Source organism: Pezoporus flaviventris, unplaced genomic scaffold (assembly GCF_033815535.1).
Source record: "Pezoporus flaviventris isolate CSIRO_AGI_PZ_B2104156 unplaced genomic scaffold, CSIRO_AGI_Pfla_v1 ptg000001l, whole genome shotgun sequence".
Lineage (NCBI taxonomy): Eukaryota > Metazoa > Chordata > Aves > Psittaciformes > Psittacidae > Pezoporus > Pezoporus flaviventris.
In genome coordinates, this window is record NW_026892549.1 from 38602510 (window position 1) to 38622041 (window position 19532).

Sequence of the window (19532 nt, forward strand, 5' to 3'; positions counted from 1 at the left end):
GGGGGAAAAAAAACAATAATTGATAGACTCGAATAAGGATTCTAGTTCCAAACACTTGCTAGAACCAAACTTCCTGGAAGGATGTCAGTTGTCCAATAAAATTCTGACTGTCCCACATGTCTGAAAGAAAACACTCTTTTCCCGTATTTTCTAAGGCTCAACACATCAAATACTATTCACATACTATCCTGTCCAGCAGGCATCATTCTTTAGCTGAATTGAACAATAGTATAAGCAGATTAGCATGCTGTATTAGAATACTTAAACAGCCTTTCTCAGTGTCTGAATGTTTAACCAGGGATCACTTACAACAACTTGAAAAATACTGATGCTGATATCTTCATTAAAAATTATTTAAGTAATAGAAAGCAGAAATCATAGAAGATATTAGATAATCACATCTATGCCTGTGTGTGCAAAACATAAACTAGGAGCAGCAGAGAGTGCCCCAGAAACTGCACAAAAGTGAAAGAGTAGTAAGGTGTGGCTGCTGGATTTTTCATAAATAAACATCTTTAAGGAAATAAAATCCATATTTAAACAAGTAATACTTGGAAAATGCTAACAAAGGAACAAATCCTGTAGGATGAAGTAACATTAGGACCTGATCCAAAGCCCTTAGAAATCATTTTCAAAATGCATCTTTATTTAGATCAGATCTTCAAATAGTCCCAATCAAGTAAGAAATAAAATTAAAACCAACCAAAACCAAGCACTAACTGTGCAAAGAGAATTCAGCATTCAGTTTAATTTGTTCTGAAAGAAATACATAGGTAACCTTTCTATTGAGGAGGTTTCACCAGTTAACTCTGAAACATTAAACATGATAGATTTTTTACTCACCCGTGGCTGTGAAAAATAGTGTATCATAGAACAAACTGCAAGTATCCTGTTCAATTAGTCAGTGAAGCACCCAACAACTTCCCATCATGTTTTCATTATTCTAACCCATTTGTGAGAACTGAATCTTTAAATTGAGCATTGGCTATTTGCACCTGGGTCAATAACCATGCGGTCACAATGGTTACAGTTCATTGACATCTAATGGAGGGTTTAAATTTGACTAATGTAATCTCACAACATGAAGTCAGGGCACTTGGATATCAATCATACTCAAGGAGAACAGACGGCTCTCTGGGGTAAAAAAAGAAAACAACAAACAACTCACAATGAATATAGAGGAAGAGATTATTATAGCTTTATCACCATTAGTATACAATTACTTTATTAGCCATGCAATAATTCAATGTTCACTACTGCAGTAAATAGCAACATCAGCAGAATAATATGAAAACTGATTCAGAGATTAAGCTAAATTTGGATTAAACACTTGCTCAAAAGCTTTGTTTTCTAACCCACAGTCTGTACTTCTCCGTATGGCTTCTAATATTTTACCATTCTTCCTTCAAAATGAAGACTTTACAGCCTGGAAGCTACTGAGTAGTAGTGAATTCTTGCTGGAGAGGAGTCCTGCATGGATTTTTCAATAAAGGACATTGGTGATAATAAAGCTATGACCTCAGCCAATGTCACACAGAGTTTAGAGGGAAATGGCAAACATGGTTTAGTTCTCCTCTAAAATCAGTTCTCACTGCAGAGAGCCCTGACTGATAGGACAGGGTAGAAATGCAATGCATGAATCTCAGCGACTGTCAGCTCTGCTGAAGCCTTCTGTGCTCTCAAATTTTCCATGAAAAAGCTTCATGTGCAGCATGATTAAGTGCAGATAAACAGAACTCCATTTTCCTTGCTTAGCATCATTATGGTGTTCACAATCACAGCATAACCAAAAGCAAAGCTGGGGTCTTCTCCCATTTTCTTAACAAAAAGGCAGCTACATATATACTAATGTACACAGCACAGCTTTGAGAATAACGTTATGTGAGACAATGTCACAGTGCTAATCATCTTGTCCACCTCATCACAGAGCCAGAGGGAAAAAACAGCTTCTTATCATGCAGGGCCCAGGAGTTTAAAGGCTGGGAGAAAAAGATGGTGGAGCAGAACTCAGCTTTGCTTCATCCTCCCCTGAAAGCTTCTTCAGGAGCAACATGGCTTAAAAGTCATGCAATGCCTTTGATTTTTACGGTTCTTGATCAGAGCTCACACTTGGCACGCAAGGAAGTCCCACACCTCCAGACAAGGCTTGGCTTGCCAGAGACAGAATATCATTTTAGCATTACAGAAATTACTTCAGTCTTTTCACTCATCTAAGCATTCAGAAAGCGTGCACAGAGCCTGTTTCACCATGCTAATAAGGTAGATTAAGGCAGTGATGAGTTGGAGCTGAGACCCCCACCCTTCTGAAGGGCTCTGCTCCCTTCTAAACCTCCTTTTCTCTCAACTTATCCTTACAAAAAAAAATCCTGAAGATCAATAAATTCTGACTTGACTTTCTGACATGAGCCATAAAATTTAATCTATGCTGAAAAATCATCCATGTAGAGAAAAGTGGAGAACAAAAAGCACTCAGTTATGATCCTACTTCCCCTTTTACAGCTGCTAGTGGAAAACCTAGCCAAAACCTAACCAAATCCACCTCATTTCCTCAAGTGTAATCCTTCTGGTCCCGTGAAGGGAAAACTCGGTTTCTGTTGCGCACTCACTCACCTCCTCTCACTCACAACCTCTCGACCTCGAGTGGTTTCCTTGGATGGCACCCTGACCCAAGGGGAGTGTCCTCAACTGCACACCCACCGCTGTGAGGAGGACCGACTCAAAATGGCTGCCAGGAGAGCACCACGTAGCCCCCTCACGGTCTCAGAACCCGACTTCCTGCCCCTGCTGACCGCCACTATGCGGGGGTACAAGAGCTGTGCACAGGGGGATCTCTCCGGGCTTTTGTCTGTGGCGGGAGGCAGATCTTTCCCAGGTCTTCGGGCTTTTCTTGCCACAAACGCAAAGTGAATTTTACACTGAGCTTACGGAGTTGTGGTTTATGCTATTAAAAATACAATTATGTCAATCCGGTGAGGTGCACATGTACATTTTTCCCTTCAACAAAGCATAAATTCTGAAAAACCTGCTGTCCTTTCCAAAGATCTTCGGCAAGTATTCTACACAGAAATCTTTTCTGCACCCTCTTGTTTCCTCTTTTGTTTTTTCCTCTTTTAATGGCAGGGTTTAATCATTTTTGCTGCAAGCAAAACGATGTTCTTTGATAAGAAATAATCAAACTACGTTTCTTCATAATGAAATGGGGAATAGCAGATTCTTTCCTTACAGTGAAATAAGGAAAGTGCCTCTGGGCACAGTGGGGGTGTTTCTGTGAACATGACCTTCTCCAGGTGGGAGGCTAGCATGGTCTAAACTAAGTCCTGGTGTATCTATTTCTTGGTCACAAAAACATGCTATACTGAAACTGCAAAATACTTCCTGGAGTAGGTCTAGCAAGGAGTTTGGGAGAAGGGCAGCAAGGGACTTAACTCTATTAACTTGCTGTGTTTCTATAGTTAGCCTCTCACCATCTGCTCTTCTGGAAAGTACCAGAAGCAGGACATGCACTCACTTATCCCATTGATCCCACCCAAGTCTGGCAGCTGGTATGTTTTTTTCCGCCATTCCAAATACTTGTGGAAATAAAAATAGCAGAGATAGCAACAACAATTCTAAAAAAGAAACAAACCAAAACCCAAGAACCCTGTAAATTTTAAAGACAAACTGTAACTTTTATATCAAAATTATGTGAGCCAGCATGTTAAAATTCAAAAGTTCTGTCAAATAATACCTCTCTGAGACTGCCAGATCCCCCCTTCAGGCAACCAGCCCCTCAGTTACCTCACCTGTTCCTATTAGAAGCTGACATGTCCATGTGAGCCTGCTTCCACTCTCCCACCCACTCTCAAATGCCACCATTTGAACCCCTTTGGGGCTTCTGACCAAGTGCCTCTTATCACTCTCCACCTGGAAACTAGAGAAAAACACAGTTTTTATCTATGCGTCCTTTGGGTTTTTCCTTTTTTGGTTTGTGGCCCCTATAAAAAATTGGAGGCAGGTTTTTACATTGCAAAGTTGGGCCGCTGTGAGTAGGTGCTGAACCTGTCAGTCTCCTTGGTGGGCTGGAGTTGGAAACACAGCCTGTACAAAGCACTCTAACTGAAAACATTGTGATTTCAATACTTTATTAATTTGATATAAGGTCCCACTGATGCATTAAATATCACAAGGACCAGAAGCTAACCCATGTTTGCAGACATGCTTGCTGCCATGGCAAAACAGGCATTTTCCCTCAGACTATCTAAATCAGCTTTAATTTGTATTTACGGACCAGATTACAGATCAGACCCAAACTTTGTTTTTGTTAATTTACTAGTTATATATTATATATACTTCGTAGTTGACATCACTCTTGATGAAACACAGTTCTATCTCTTTCTCTTAAAAGGGCTTCTCTCAAACCTTCTCTGTCCCTGGGACCCTGGCTTGCCACTGTGGCCAGACCCTGCACAGACTTTAGCACACACAAGATGCAGCTATCTGGCATGGCTGGGTTCTGGGGGCAGGTAAGACATGGGAAGGCAGGAGTGGCAGGGAAACAGTGTCTCTGTGCCCAGCAGGGCAAGTCTTCATGCAGCTTCCAGGAGCAAACCTGGCTCTGAGGTGTAACAGCCAGGGACTGCCCAGGCTGATAGTCAGCTGCAGGCAAAGGCAGGCTGTGACAGAATATGGCAACTCCAAGCAGAGCAAGGGATATCACGAATAGAATGGTAATTTTAATAACCTTTGCAAGAGAAGGAAAGCTAGCTGCTGTGCTGGGTCTGCTATATATGCATACACATGCTGAAAGAATAATTTCTTTGTCTTAAAGGAACTTTGAAAGGCTACACAGGGAAGGCAGTTATGATCACTTCTTCATACTTTCTTCACTACTGATGCCGCAGGGGAAGCAAAGCAGCAAAAAAACAGCATCCCTGCACTGCAACTTTTCCAACACCCTGCATAACTTCCAGCCAGCACAAGAAGTTGCATTTTACCAGCATACATATTTATGTAAATGAGCACCACAAGCAGCCATGGGCTTGCAATAATAATGGAGACGTATTGAACCTTTCATGTCAGAGCAGAAAGCAGTTCTGCATGCAGAAAATAAATGCAGTGCTCCTGTTCCCATTATGATGCTTAAAATCATGTCAGGTGTTTGCAGTTGTTTATATTAGGTTCAGCCAGAGGAGAATTTGGCCATAGTAAATGCAACTTCATCTGCCCTGCAGAGATGGATTGTCTGTAGGCACAGACAATCTCTAAAAAGATCTGTACTCCTTTATGTCTATTTAGAATTAAGTTTTTAGTCAATTGCATTAGGCATCTCCTGTTTTCCAGGCCACAAGCACTCATCAAATATAACTGAATTGTTTTCTCTGAGCAGAATTTCATTCATCATCAATAGTCACTTGTAAGTTCACTATGAAGTCAACTGGAGTATAATTCCTAGATATGAAGGGTCTTCCCAAACATACGTTGGAGTATTGATGTTTTCACATATTTTCATTTCAGAAGATCATCTCCAGAAGACTTCAGTAAAATGCTTTCCTATGCCTTATTCTTTCTTGGCATAGTCTTTCTGTGGTGGCATTGGGGGGCAATAGACAGGATGATTACAAGTATTAATCACTGGATGTGACACAGTATTTGGAAATACGGCAGCAAAGATTTTTAATAAAGAGGGATTCCATGTTTTTTGCCATCTGACTGAAACAAGAGCAAAGGAGTTAAAAGCTGTGGCCTCAAAGCAGCTTCAAACAGTGCTGCTAGATGTGAGAGATTTAGTGTTAAAAACGTGGGTGCATGGGTCAAAGATGAAGTTCAGCCAGAAGGTGAGTCCCGGGATATCTGTCTTAAAAGAAAAAACAAGAGTTTTCCTAAAAATACCATGCTACATTCACAGCTTATTATAATTGACATTTGACAAGAGCATGTGGATGTCTTGTCACCTTCCAGAAACATGGAAGAAGATCTCACTAGAGGGGTGTTTTATACATCTAGTTAGAAGTAGGTAAATATTTGGGAATGTACTCAAAAAGTCAGGCTTATTGATACATCCCTGTCAGAATAGCAAAGCAGTTCCTGGAACCTTAATTGGGACTGTTTGCACTCACATGCTTATCTGGGTTATGGCACAAGTGCTCAGCACCTCCCTTGCTGTGTTATCCAGCTAGGGAGCAAATTAAATAGTTTAGAGTTCATATATTTAAAAATGAATACATTTAATAAATCACTTGTAAGTAATTACCCATTCTATCAAAAGCAAAAATTACATATGAACTCTGTTGAATAAATCTGAATATAACTATTTTGGAATATTGCTTGCAGACCATCTGAAAATAGAAATATCCTATATCTCTGATTTGTGCAAGACAAGATGCTGCTGCTGTTACTGATGCTAACTGATTTCAGCAGGAGTGGTATTGCAGCAGAGTTTACAAAGGCCCAGGATCCTAGGGGCTGGATTCTGCTGTATTTGAGTCTTGAATCTGATGTATTAGGATATGCCATAGTACCAATTACCTTACTGCTAAATTCCAATCTCAGTTTGACCTTTCATCTCTTCATAAAATGACTTATAACTTGCCAAATTGCTTTGATTTGAAACTGTGCTTGGTTTCAGGCCAAAACTCCTCCCCCCCCCCCCCCCCCCAGGAAAACTACGAGTAAGGTCAGACCATCAAAATTATTCATTCAATATTCATTCACACAACTCTAATAGCTGATACAAGAGAAGAACCATTTTTACATTTCTGTATTTTCTGCTCCCACTTGTGAGGGCTCAGAAATGTTTTTCATATCAACCTGGTGATTTTTCCTTGCCTCCACCTCATGCTGGGACATGTCAGTCAGTGTGAGGTGCTGTTCTCTGCTACCACAAAGATGTCACTGTAGGGGGGAAACTGTCAGACAGTTTTCAAACCTCTGAGAAAGAGTTCTTAAATTTTTTGTTACCAAGGGCTGGTCCTTATTGTCATGGCAGCTCACCCACTCCAGCAGTTATACAAGACTTTCTACTGCTGCGGAACAGAGTAATGCTTGCAGTTTCCCATTCAAAGTAAGTATTTGCCAGTATCTCCCCCATCAGAGACAAGGCTGATTCCATAAGATCTGTCCTTTATATTGGCATGAGACAAACTACACATGAAATACACACACATTCCCTGCAAATGTAAGAAATATATCTATTTCTCCAATACGTGCCATTATTAATACATTATTTCATTTTTTAATGTCCAAACCTGAAAGAACAAAGGAACTACTGAACCAATTTTTCAGTTCTTTCACCTTGAAGGTACTCAATTTTAGAACCACTGAAGGCTCCAGTTTTCACAAAGAACCACAACACAAAAATATCCTAGAAAAATAGGGAATATGGCTTTAAGACTCTATTGCAGGAAGAGTTCACTGTCTCAGGCAAAGGAGGGAATGGCAGCAGGGCCCTCCTCTGGGAGGATTGAACTCTAGCAATATGAACTGGGAAGGAGGACAGAAAATCCTCTTCCTGATACTGCTTTCTTTAGCAGTCACCCCTTTTCAGCACTGAGGCCAAGGAAACTGTGGTTGCCTTTCCTTGGTTCAGTCCTAACTAAGGAGAAAACAAAATAAAGTGCCCAAGTTGAGGATCTGGCTGGGATTCACACCCCTTCCTGCTCAGAGAGATTTGCAAGGCTTAGGTGAGGCATTTTCCTGGTCAACATGCTACATCTTGAGGCTCGATAAAGTCCATCTGTACTCGTCTGTTGTAAAGGATCCCTAGGTGGGAGGAGAGAATGGAGTGTTAATTGAAATAAATAAATCTGAGATTCCAAGACTTCAAGTCTGGAAGCTATTTCTTGGAGTAAAAATGATAGCCCTGTGTTTTGTGAGTTGCTGAGTAATTCCTGTGGAGAGGTGCTGCTTTGGTTCAATTCCTGACACAAATGCATGTTCAGACCTGGCTCCACTGGAATTAATCATGGCAAGGTGCTTGAGAACTGCAGAGACCCCACGTCAAGTCTGTAACTGCACATTGCTCAGGATGCCATTTCCCACTGCCATGGAAACTACTCAGCAGTGAAATAAATGCTTTCCTCATGCTGGTGAACTTGCTGTGACATGATTGAGTTAAAGAGCAAGTTACCTGGTGGCTATCCAGGTGTTGGTTTTCAATTTAGTTTCTTTGGAGCAAAGCATCAATTCTACTTTCTCAGTGTAGCTTATGCTTAGGCTTCAGTGGGGTCATTAAATTTATATCTCTTATCTGAAAAAGTTATTTCTTCTAGAGCAGGTTTGAGGTGAATACCTCTCAAATGGCTACTCTTACTAAAATATTGATGGCATTGATGTAGTAGATTTTGTCTTTAGATCAACTTTCTGTTAATGAAAGTGATAGAAAACCAAGTTTACTTTATCTAACATGTAACCTCTGTGTGTGGCAGTCTGGTGAGCTATAGCTTCCCTGTTCCAATTGTTAGCTTTCCAGGCAAGACATCACTCCACCCTGCTGAACAGGCAGATTTGGGCTCTAGAGATGTGAATCTTGTCCTCTGAACTTAGCAGACAACCCTGGTGTCATTTCACACAGACAGCTGCAGCTTTGGGGTTTTGTTTCCCCCCATCAAGATTACACAGCCAAAAGTGATTAAGAAAACAAACGAAGTATGAAATTGCACCGCTTATTCTGATCTTTATCTTTAGAAATTACAGTTTGACTGGTTTAATTTAGTCCCTGTCAGACCACAAGTATACCACCAGCTGCTGCAAGACCCTAGCACTGTGAAGGTTAGCATTTAAAGGAAAATACAAGCAGAATTTGGGACAGGGCACTAATTTTAAGTATATTACTTAAATTAGAAATGCAGGGAAATAAAATGTCTACAGTTGAAAAATATGCTCCATGTATTACTTCTTGCCCTATGGAAGGCCAGATTCTGCTGCCATTTTCTCTCCTGGGACCCAGATACCTCATTTGCTCAAATGTCAGCAACAAAAGCCAGTGACTTCCGGAAATGAGTAAACCACACTGCTATGGCTATCAAAACCTGTCCTGCTCACAAGACTGTATGAGGCAGCTGAATATTTAGACATACATTTTCAGGAACTTGCTGAGAAGAAGACCCATGACATCCGCAAGGTCAGAACATCCTGAGGACTGAGCCCCCAGGACCTGGTTTCTGTTTCTTGTTAAAGCCAGCACACAAAGATGTGCTTCAAAACCTTCACTTGTCCGACAGGAATAATGTTACCTTCTTGCCTTTCACTTGAGAATCAAATTTCCTTCCCCAGTGTTATGCTTCAAGCAGGGTAATTTTTCCTTATCCTTTCTAGAAGCCAGGGATCTCATTACAAAATACACTTAAGGAGTCAATGGGAAATCAGACAGTCAAGTGCTGCTTTCTGCAGATGGAAGACTGTCTCATGCCAACACCTCTAATGGAAAGCTACATATGGAGCTTACATTTTGCTTATATGGCTTCTCTTCAGTTAAGCTCCTTCACATGCTGTGCTCTGAAAAAGCCAAAGGATCCTCTGTGAGAAAGGGAACTTATTGGAAAAAATCCCCATTTCGATGTTTTCCAAGATGCTAAGCAGGATTTCTTCAGCTTTCTGAAATTATTTTCTTTAGTTGAAAAGCAGTTTGCTGAGAAAAAATCAGGAGTAGAGAAACTCCTTTTAGGCTTTCTTCTCATACATTTCTATCGCAAAGGACTGTTACCTACATCAGCAGGACTCTTGACCTGACACTGCCAGAGAAATGCTCCTTTACAATAGGCTTTGCATGCTGGTGGAGTGCTGTTTTGTGGTCATTTTGACAACACTGCAGAACCTGCCATTAGAATCAAGCCATGCAGGACTAGGTAGGCCCAGCAGGCACATGTACCGGGCTTGTGCTGGAGAGGAAAGCTGTCAGCCACCTGTTGAATCCCCAAGTTTCCAGCAAGCTGTATATCTCTCCTAACTACCCTGAGAGTGCTAAAAGCGCAATAACAACTAACACTGCCACTCAGGCTGGTGTGGCACTCAGAGTGGCAAAGAGGCAAGAATTTCCAGGCCAAAACCAAAATGAGCAGGGAGAGAAACTGAAGGGAGAAGAGATGCCTATCAAGCAGAGGATGAACTCAGCAGCTCCTGGAAAGTGTCACTGGCCACTCTGGGACTGGCCGCTATTGCCCTGGTCTACTCAACTTAACAGGGCCACTTCCAGCATAACATTACTTCGTTTTCCTAGTCCAAAATTCCTTCTCATTTAATTAGTCCTAAATCCATTTTCATAAAATGCTTATTCATTCATTCTGCTGTTGAGAATGGTTTTTGCCCATGCCCCCTCACTTCCTGCAGCATCAGGCACTACCGTGCTCTGTGAATGGGGAGGCATGACGAGCGGGGAAAAGAAGCTCTGCGTGTATGGTTAAGTAACAGCACCCAGAGCTGATCAGAAGTGCCCAGCAGACCCTGAACCAGGAAACAAACAAGCAGTCTAGCAATTGTATGCTAGTGTCTTTTCCCATGCAAACTGTAGAGATTCTGTTTACACAGTTTATAGAATTTGAGCTTTTATTTGAAAAACATAGCTTAGTTACTCTGACGATTGATTTGTTTCTGGTATCAAAAAGCTGCCCTTAGACTAAAAAAAATAATTTCAACACTGAAAATTTTCATACAGAAGGATGATTAAGTTATATCAGTAATAACTCGCTCACATGCATGAGAAAAGGTGGAGGTCTGAACCAAGCTCTGTTAAATTAATGGAAAGACTCCTGCTGGTTTCAAGACAAAGCACAGATCAGTCCTTCCCAGCTGAGTAGATCAGCTCTCCCTAATGAGTCTTGACATTCCTCTGTAGATTAGTTGACACTCTGTAGATTACTAAATATAGCCAGCAATGCTTATACAACCTAGGCAGGATAGGCAGGCATAGAGGATATACAGAAGATTAATACCAAATAAGTGCCTAAGGCAGAAGCGTCACAGCACAAGTCATTATCAACAGCAGGGAGAGGGGCTGTGCTAGCTAGCAATGTACAGAGATCAGAAAACACTACCAGGCACAGAATTTACAGTGAAATTTCTTTTTAAACTATCACCATGTGGGTCTTGGTGCATAAACTTATGAGTTTGACTTCGGCTGTTTCTATATTATGACACTGGGAATACTGGTGAAGGCAACCCATGAGCACCTGGAGCTTGCAGATGTCTTATCAGAATGTAATAGCAGAAAAACAGAACTCGTGTCTATTGCTATAGTGAGCAGTACCCATTATACTCATTTGCAGAATAGCTAAGAGGACAAATTAAGCATTTGGGTTTGAGTGCACAGACAAGAGAACGTGCTGTCCCTTCCTTTCTAAAGTGATTTGAACAACTGTTGCTTATCTAAGCACCTACACGGTCTGAATAAAATGCTAACTCAAATGTTCTTCCTGACATCTGGAATCTTTCCTTACTCATTTATTTTCAATTACATATAAGCTTACAGGGTTTTATTTTGCTGGGTCTTTTATCAATACTGTGGTAAAAATCTAAAGTGCAAACCATACAAGGAAAGATACAATCATGCCAAAAAATTATCTCCCTCTATACCAGACTACATTTTCCTCCCTGCAAAATGCTAAGTAGGAGATTTTGGAGAGGTATTTCTTCTAAGGTAAAGTATTAATGAAGATCTTCAGTTATCTGTTGGGCACCAAACTGAATTATCACACTGACATTTTTACACAGCAGCACACCTTTTCCATGAAACAAAAGTGCAAAGCCCTGCATGTGCAGGAATAGTTCCCCTAAGAGTGGGAGATTTGCTGTTTGTGACTGCTGATTTGTTCAATTTGTTAACCGAAGACCAGGGGTTTTGCAGCTCTGGCAGTATGGCTGTTTGTACTTCCTAGACTCTGGAGAGCTGGTGAGTGATTTGTCAGAGCACTGTCTAATACCAGACCTTCAATGTGTGCTGCATGTGTGCTGTTTCTGAAGAATGCCAGTCCCTAAATTTTCCCTTGGCAGTTCTTTTTTCCTCAGCATGTCTGGCAGGCTGCTCTAACCCACTGCAGAGCACTAACTTCTGGAGGTTTGCACTGCCAGCACACGGGTGGATGAAGGAATCCAAAGCATACCCAGATCCCAAATTTCACCCCAAGCTGATGTTCTTTGGCACAATTACCAAAGCAAACTTGCTGTGGGAGTAGAACAATAGCACCCCACTTCAATACAGTCTATGTGCTTCAGTTTCTTTTAGTGCAGAGAAACAGAGGGATGTTGTATTTTGCAGTTGTCTAAGGATCCTAAAAGGGCTCTTAGCGCACTCATGCTGCTTTTCTGGTGTAGTCATGCTGCTTTTCTCTAAAATCAATTGCTTTTATAATGGCACTTGTCTAGGCGTAAGAAGCTAAGCTCTATCCTGAGAGTTCTCAATTTGCCAGGCAAATATCAAAGTTTTTATGGGAAGTATAATTTGCCTTTAGCTATTTACTGGCTACGTTAATAATTAGAATTCAATATTTATGAAGATATATCAATACTCTTGAAATATCATGCTGACATTTTCAATGGAAGCACACTCTGCCACTCCAGGCAGCTATTGCAAAATCAATATGACCCTGGAAGACAAGTGGCTTTTTCAGTGCCCCGCAATTATCAAGCTAGAAATATTTTGCATAACAATGTACATTTGTGGAACTAGACAATTTTCTTGGAAGAAAACTTTAACTGAGATTATTTCCTTTGATTCTGATCCCAGACTCCTTCCAGCAGCAATGGCATCATTTAGCAGAATGAATACTGTCAGAAGGCTCCAGCAGAGCAAAACTCACCAGGGTGCTCAGCACCAAATGTCCATGTGTTATCGGAGAAGGAGCACTGGTACTCAGGGAGAGCTAGGCAGTTAGGGATTACAGGCCTAGGAGCACTGGTGCAGGGCTGATAGGGAAAAGAAGAGCAGTGGAGGCTCCACACACAGTGCTGCCCGCTTCAGCTGTTGCCCCTAGAGCCACTTGTCTTACAGCACTTCTGCGCTAATTATTGCTACTTAAACATAGGGACTAACAGTACGCAGAGCAGTCCTGGGTGTTTCTCTTTCAGACCCAAGTAGGCATCCTGGCTAAACACTCCAGGACTTATGCACAGAGCCCAGCTTCTAATTTTACCCGCTTTCCAGGAATGCAAGCTCACTGCCCAGTGCTTCCTCCTGCAGCACAGCAAAGGAAGGCAGGTGTGATTTGCAGATCCTGTTTTGAATTAGGTTAATCTTTTCCCTAAATCTCTAATTAATTAATTTAATTTTGTATTGGGAAAAGATGAATTGACTCCCATAATGGTGTATCACAGCACTAGCTTGCCGAGTAGCTTGCTGAGATTCATTGGCACGGAGTTATGCCTGCTGGTCGCAACTTCTGTCTCTGTGTGTCTAGCTCAGCTCCAAATTCTAAGTCAGCAGCCAATGGAAATGTCAATGCCTGGCATGTCTCTGCAAATGGACTGGGGGTATTTATGATCGGCTGCTGCAACATCCTGTTTTCAGACTTTATTTTACAGCATGGAAGCCTGAATTAGCCTGAGCTCTTTCACACAGTTTTAATGGCACTTTGTCAAAACACTCTGTGAGTCCTCTCACAAAATAAATGTCACCAACTCAGTGAAACATTACAAAGATGATTCCAAAGTGCACACATTCAGGAACACTGCAATCTTTGTCAGACTTAACAGGGGCATTCACTGAAAAAAAAAAAAAGCTAAGTATCTAATTGAAGTACCTGAACTAGAGGGGATAATTACATCAGCCTTCAAACAACAGTGAGGTGGACTGCTAAAATAACCAGTGCAGGGACCAATCTAACCCCCAGAAAAATCAGTGGGAGCCTCCCTGTAGATTGTAGTGGAAGGAGAAGCAAGCTGTTATCTGTACATGTTTGCTTAACATTTTAAAATCAGAGAGTATTAATCAGTAGCTCAGAAGTCCATACTGATGGCTACTGAACCACCCAACTAGGTAAGACCAGTAAGTATCAATGAATATTGTCACTTGTTATCATTTATCAGCTATGTGAATGATTTAATCATTTAATGAGTCCAACATTCATTCACTGTCAGATTCTGAGATTCCTTCCATTCCTACTTGGTGAGGTGACAGCGAAATTTAGAATCAGAATAAATCCAAATCACTCCCTGAACACAGTAAGAACACCAGACAGGCTTTAGTAACCAAGCCTAATACACTACCCTACATAATATATTCCAGCGCGCTACCTAAACAGGCAATGAGGGAAGAGACAGAAGACTCAGGCATTGCCTCAAAGTCTATCTTCTCTAATGGGCAGATCACTCACCATCACACAACATGAGTCACACAACAAATGAGTCATCAAACCCACCACTACAGCTTAGGCTTTTCTGGTTGTTCATAGGGTCACTCTGCTTCCATGCTACAGATTAGAAGAGCAGCCTTGGTGTCATCATAAAGGCATTCAAAAAGAATTATTTTTCTTCACAGAGGAATTCCTCTCTCCAGTATCAGCACAAATAATCACCAATGTCTACAAAAAAAAACAGATGCTATTGTGAGAACTGACGCAGTCATTCCCTTCAGTCTGAAATGTCCTGAAAGGACAGGGCTGACTAGAAAGATTAGTCAGCAAAGCTTGAAAACAGTGGAAATCTATTGGAGAGGAAAGTAGGGAAGGTTTTGCCAAGGCACGCATTATTCATTGATACCGATCACATTGTGCCAAATCTTCCACCTCTGCTTTCTTCTAGCTTACAGTGAGCTGGAAGGGCAGCAATCAGAAAAAAAGGCCCTTATGGGAATTGCATCTGAGGAAGTTGGTGGGTTGGCTGAGCACATTTGCTTCACTGCATTTCTAGATCATTAACTTACTTGCTTGTAGCTCTCAGACTCACTGCACACAGCAATTCTGGCTTCCATACTTTCCCTTACCATGTACTGGCTCATTAGAGACGGCCACAGAGTGAGAAACCTGAATGGTGTTCACGACAGGTATTGACAGTGGACTTGGAAACTTACTGGTAAATGGCCTGACTAAAGGGGATTTTGTGTCATTGCTGCATGTGTCACAGGAAAAGGAGGCCAAGAGCTAGTCCTGCTCCTTATTCTCATTGAAGACAGAGAACCTGAACTTAGCTGACCCCAGCAGCTTTGCCAGGGCTGTGCTGTTTGTGACCAAAAAGACAGCTGGCAAGGGTAAGTGGCAAGGTAATTTCCCCCCCCCCCCCCCCCCCAAAATTATTCAATATAACCAAATCTGGTCTAGCTAAAAGTTCTGGTGTCTCTCCACAGAGGCATATTTCATCTCCCTGATGAAAAGCATTCACTCTGTCATTTCTCAAGTTCAGAGATTCTCTCCAGCAATCTTTTGGGCTTCCCCTTGCTTTCACCAACAGGGTTCTTAAAAATCTAGTTTCTCAGTCTGTTAAAACCAGATCATTCCCAGGTGTGTTTATCAGACTCTTTTTGGTGCAGTTGAAGAATATCAGCTGGGGGAGGAAGGTGCTAACTAGTACCAGAAAGAACTTTCTTGACAATAAATCCAGCCCACACAATTAAAAATGGCTGGTGGCAGGTTTTTTTCAGTCTTTATCTAGTAAACAAAAGAGTATTTTTTCATGGCTGAGTTAGTCCAAATTTTGCAGTGCATGCAACAACAATTGCACTGACTGTAACAGTTAAACACTTGCTACTTCAGCCAGTTTTCTTAGAGCTGCTACACAGGTACTATCACACACCTCTGTGAACGGAAGTTGTGAAGAGGAAGTTGGTCCCTGGGGTCTCTACTTTGAGTGGAGTTAAAAACAAGAATTAAGTGTTGGCTTTGACAAAAGGTGGTAAACAATCTGCAAGGTAAATATACTAAGCCATGGCAATACACGTTCCCCTCTCAGCACTGATAGGTCAGACTAGACATTGTTAAGGGCTGCCAAAAGGGACTGCAGCACTGCAACTACCATCAGTAACACTCAGCTAAGTAAATATTCAATAGGCTTATAATTAATTAAGTAGCTAAAACGACAAAACACGTATCTTCTACCAGTAGGACTTTCTTCTCAAAGCTTGTAAAACACTGTTGGCCTCATCATGAGGGTTCCGGACACTTATTAAATCCAGTGATTAGGGCAAGGACAACATAATTATTAGAAACTTACCTCCTCTGGCAGGTCCCTTCTTCCAGCTTGTGGAAAGCTGCACACTCTCGGTGGGGATAACCACTGCTGGCACTCTCACCTCAGCCTGAGAAACTCTTTATGAAATCTCAGTGCTGGACTTTCAGCCTCTGCCTTTCAGGCGCAGGCTGTCCTCAGCAAACTCTTGAAAGTGTCACTATTTATCTAAAGTTTCTCAAGTAATTTATAGCGTAGTAAAGCAGTATTATCAATACACAGGGTTAAGCTAATATCTTCAAAAGCATTGACTAATTCCATACATCACGTTCAGACCTTTAGACCCCAACCAACAAAAATCAGACTCTCTGCTTTTATACAGACTATTTGATTTTCACAGGAATATAAGTGCATAGTAGGAGCCCACATACTGGAATGGATCTGGATAATAAAGCCCAGTAGAGTGGCCTGTATCTCAAGTGAAATAGTTTAATACTTTACCAATACTCTTTTAGAGTAATTGCAAAAGGCCTTCAGCAAATTTTGCCAAGTGTACAGAGTAGATCATTCAAGCAAACCCCAGACAAGAGTATTCACCTCAGTCAGGTTTTTAAAGACTGTTTTAGCTTGGTAACTAAATCACAGCTAAGATGCAGCTGGCTGCTGCATCCTTTGCATAAGTCCAAAATAAAACACACAGAAAGCTGTGAATCTACCTGACACTGCTTTTTGTTGGTTTTTTTTTTTCCCTCTGAGTTAATTGCCTGCTGTGTTTTACAGGACAGGTACACTGCTACAAAGCTAACTTGAACATCTCAAAATTATTCTGACATTTGAATAATCCAAGTCTCAAATATTAATTTCTATGTGACAAACTTATAACTTACTTATCTTTAATGGCTATGCTGCTATTAAGGGGTCAGGAAGGGTCATTGGTTTTGCTTGTTTTTTTGTTTTTTTTTCTTTTATGATAGAGACGCAGCATTTTGGAGTGAAAGTATGCATTGTTGAGCGTGGTGTCTTTAAGGCAGGAATAGTTAATTCAGATGTCATCAACACATACCTCTTAAAACATTTGAAGGGACTGACTCCTGAGATCGGGAACTCCTACAGAGAAAAATACTTTGTTGAATGTAAGTAGCAAAAGGACTGTATGAAAGCCCAGAGCGGTTATTATCGGACTACATAAATATCTGAAGAGAGGCTATAAAGACAGAGGGCCAGGCCCCTTTCAGTGGTGCCCAGGGACAGAACCCAAGGCAATGGGTGCACACTGAAACACAGGATGTTACTGCTGAAGATCAGGAATCACATTTTTACTGTGAGGGTGCCTGGGCACTGGCACGGGTTGCCCAGTGAAGCTGAGTATCCGCCATCTGGACATGCTCCTGGGCAACCTGGTCTAGGTGAACCAGCTTGAGCAGGGGGCATTGGACCAGAGGTCCCTTCCAACCTCAACCAACCTGTGATTCTGTGAATGTTTGCTAGACTTCATTAACATTCATTAAGAACCCATTGCTGATTGTCCTGGACTATATCTATGTTAGATAAGGCCTGTGCTATTAGTTCACATATGAGATTGGTGAGATGTGATGTCATGCCACTATCCTTAGTCCCTCCGCACTTAAAGGTAGAATGCCCAAGTAGAATGAACTGGGGTGACCATATGCTGTTTATGGCTTACTGATATCTGAAAAGTCATGCTGAGTCATGCTGTACTTAATGTGGAGAATATCTGGCTCACAATACAGTCCAGGGAGGTTTCTGTTTGCCGGGCTCTTGGGTGTTCTGCAGGCATTGTGGTCTCTGCTCTGTTGTAGCTGAACTGCTCTCAGTACTCGAGCCAGTAGTTTAAAAGCAAACTTGAAGCTGTAGCCAAACCTTTAAATATAAAGAATCCTCTCACAGAGAATTCTGCATATAAATGCTTTCACATTCATTTTCTTTTTCACAGATATAAAAGCTCAAAGATCACCAATAAAAAGACTGTGTGACTGATATTTCTCAGGTCAAAAAATGCATGGCATAAGTCCTGATAGCAAAGCACCCCAGGACACAATACAGAGCTGGATGCAAAGTTCTTTTGGCTATTTCTCTCCTAAGCCCCAAGCTGTTTATCTGACATGCTGCTGTGTACAATATTTCCAGCTCCAGCAGCTAGTGGGAGATCAGTTCCTGGAGTTCTAATTAACATTTACCATTAAACCAGTATTAGCTCTGCAGAAATAAATGTTAATCCTGTCAGAACCAGACATCCTTTCCTTAATCAGTTACTAGACTGCTTTTCTTTTCAGAAGACACTTTCTCCACCTCTCACCCCTCCTTACCTGGAATTTCTGAGTTTGCAGATACGCTTGTAAATCCAGCATGGTTTTGAAGATCATTTTTTATGCTCAGAAGTGACACCTCTGTAGGATCTCCATTCCTAAAATATTCAGCTACAAAGCTAGTCAATATTACTCACCCTATAACAAGTTTTTAAATAAGGAAAATAAATTCACTAAAAGAATCAGGTTTTCAAGTAGACTTCATCAACATATACAGGCTGCTAGTGAACTTGAAATAAAACAATCGTCTTTCAGAACATATATCTTTAACATATACCTTACAGAATGTATTTAGTCAGATTTAGGCATTTATTTCATGGGCAGTTGATCTATTCAGGAGTTGCTAAACTTCACAAGTTGCTGAACACAAGACATGAAAACAAATGATAAAGCCCACCTATTGCAACATATTCCAAAAATTACAAATGCAGTATTTGACCACATCTAATCACCTGATTATTCAACTGTGTAGAAATAAAGCAAGTTATTTTACAGATATGAAATTACAGAGAAGAATCAAAACTACGTATTACTCTGTTAATATGCAGAGTATCCAAACTTGTATTTAAACTTTCTCACTAGTAATAGTTTCTTATATGAGGAAAATATTAAAAATAATATGCATTTACATTTCTTTCATCCTCAATTTGTTCTGCAATTTAGTATGATTATTTCACTCATTAGATGAAACAGGATCATTAGCATATGCTATGGCAAATTAGTTCAACTGTACAAAGATTATGTTAAGAACAACAAAATGTTAGTTGGGGTTACGGTGCCTCTTGTACACTATTTCTATCTGTTAAGCTGTTGGCCAGAGGCTCACAAACTGGTGTTCCTAGAGATATTAAAATTGAAGGGGTAAAGGTTTTATTTGCTGAAGACCTGCACTGGTGATTAATCATTAATGTGCAATTCAATTAAGCTTACAAAAATACCATGTGCAGGTCAGAACTCCAAATGTAAGAAAAGGAGTTTCATCACTCTATGTGTGTGTAAGAGGGGACAGGGCAGGGGGTGTTTTGTAGGTGCACAAGAAAGGGACAGAATAGAAAAAGTATTTAGTAACATGTAAGTATTTCATTGGTTCTATTCTCTGCCAAATGGCTTCAAGAATAAATTTATTTTATTTCATGATAA

At 40.9% G+C, this 19532-nt stretch overlaps 2 protein-coding genes across 3 annotated transcripts in view; one reads left to right on the forward strand and one right to left on the reverse strand.

Moving 5' to 3' along the window:
* The window catches only part of ABCB11 (ATP binding cassette subfamily B member 11), a 51916-nt gene extending 50306 nt beyond the window's left edge, over positions 1-1610 (reverse strand). The window contains exon 1 of one of the 2 annotated variants that reach the window (XR_009743185.1): positions 844-1610. The gene's annotated coding sequence lies outside the window, so the exon portion shown is untranslated. The remainder of the gene's footprint in view (positions 1-843) is intronic. The other variant, XM_061452542.1, reaches the window with a different exon arrangement.
* DHRS9 (dehydrogenase/reductase 9) lies at positions 1082-18167 on the forward strand. Its single transcript, XM_061448125.1, is given in 5 exon segments — positions 1082-1139; positions 5626-5888; positions 16982-17198; positions 18096-18132; positions 18134-18167. Coding segments are annotated over 5 exon segments (609 nt in total).
* Positions 18168-19532: the final 1365 nt, after the last annotated feature.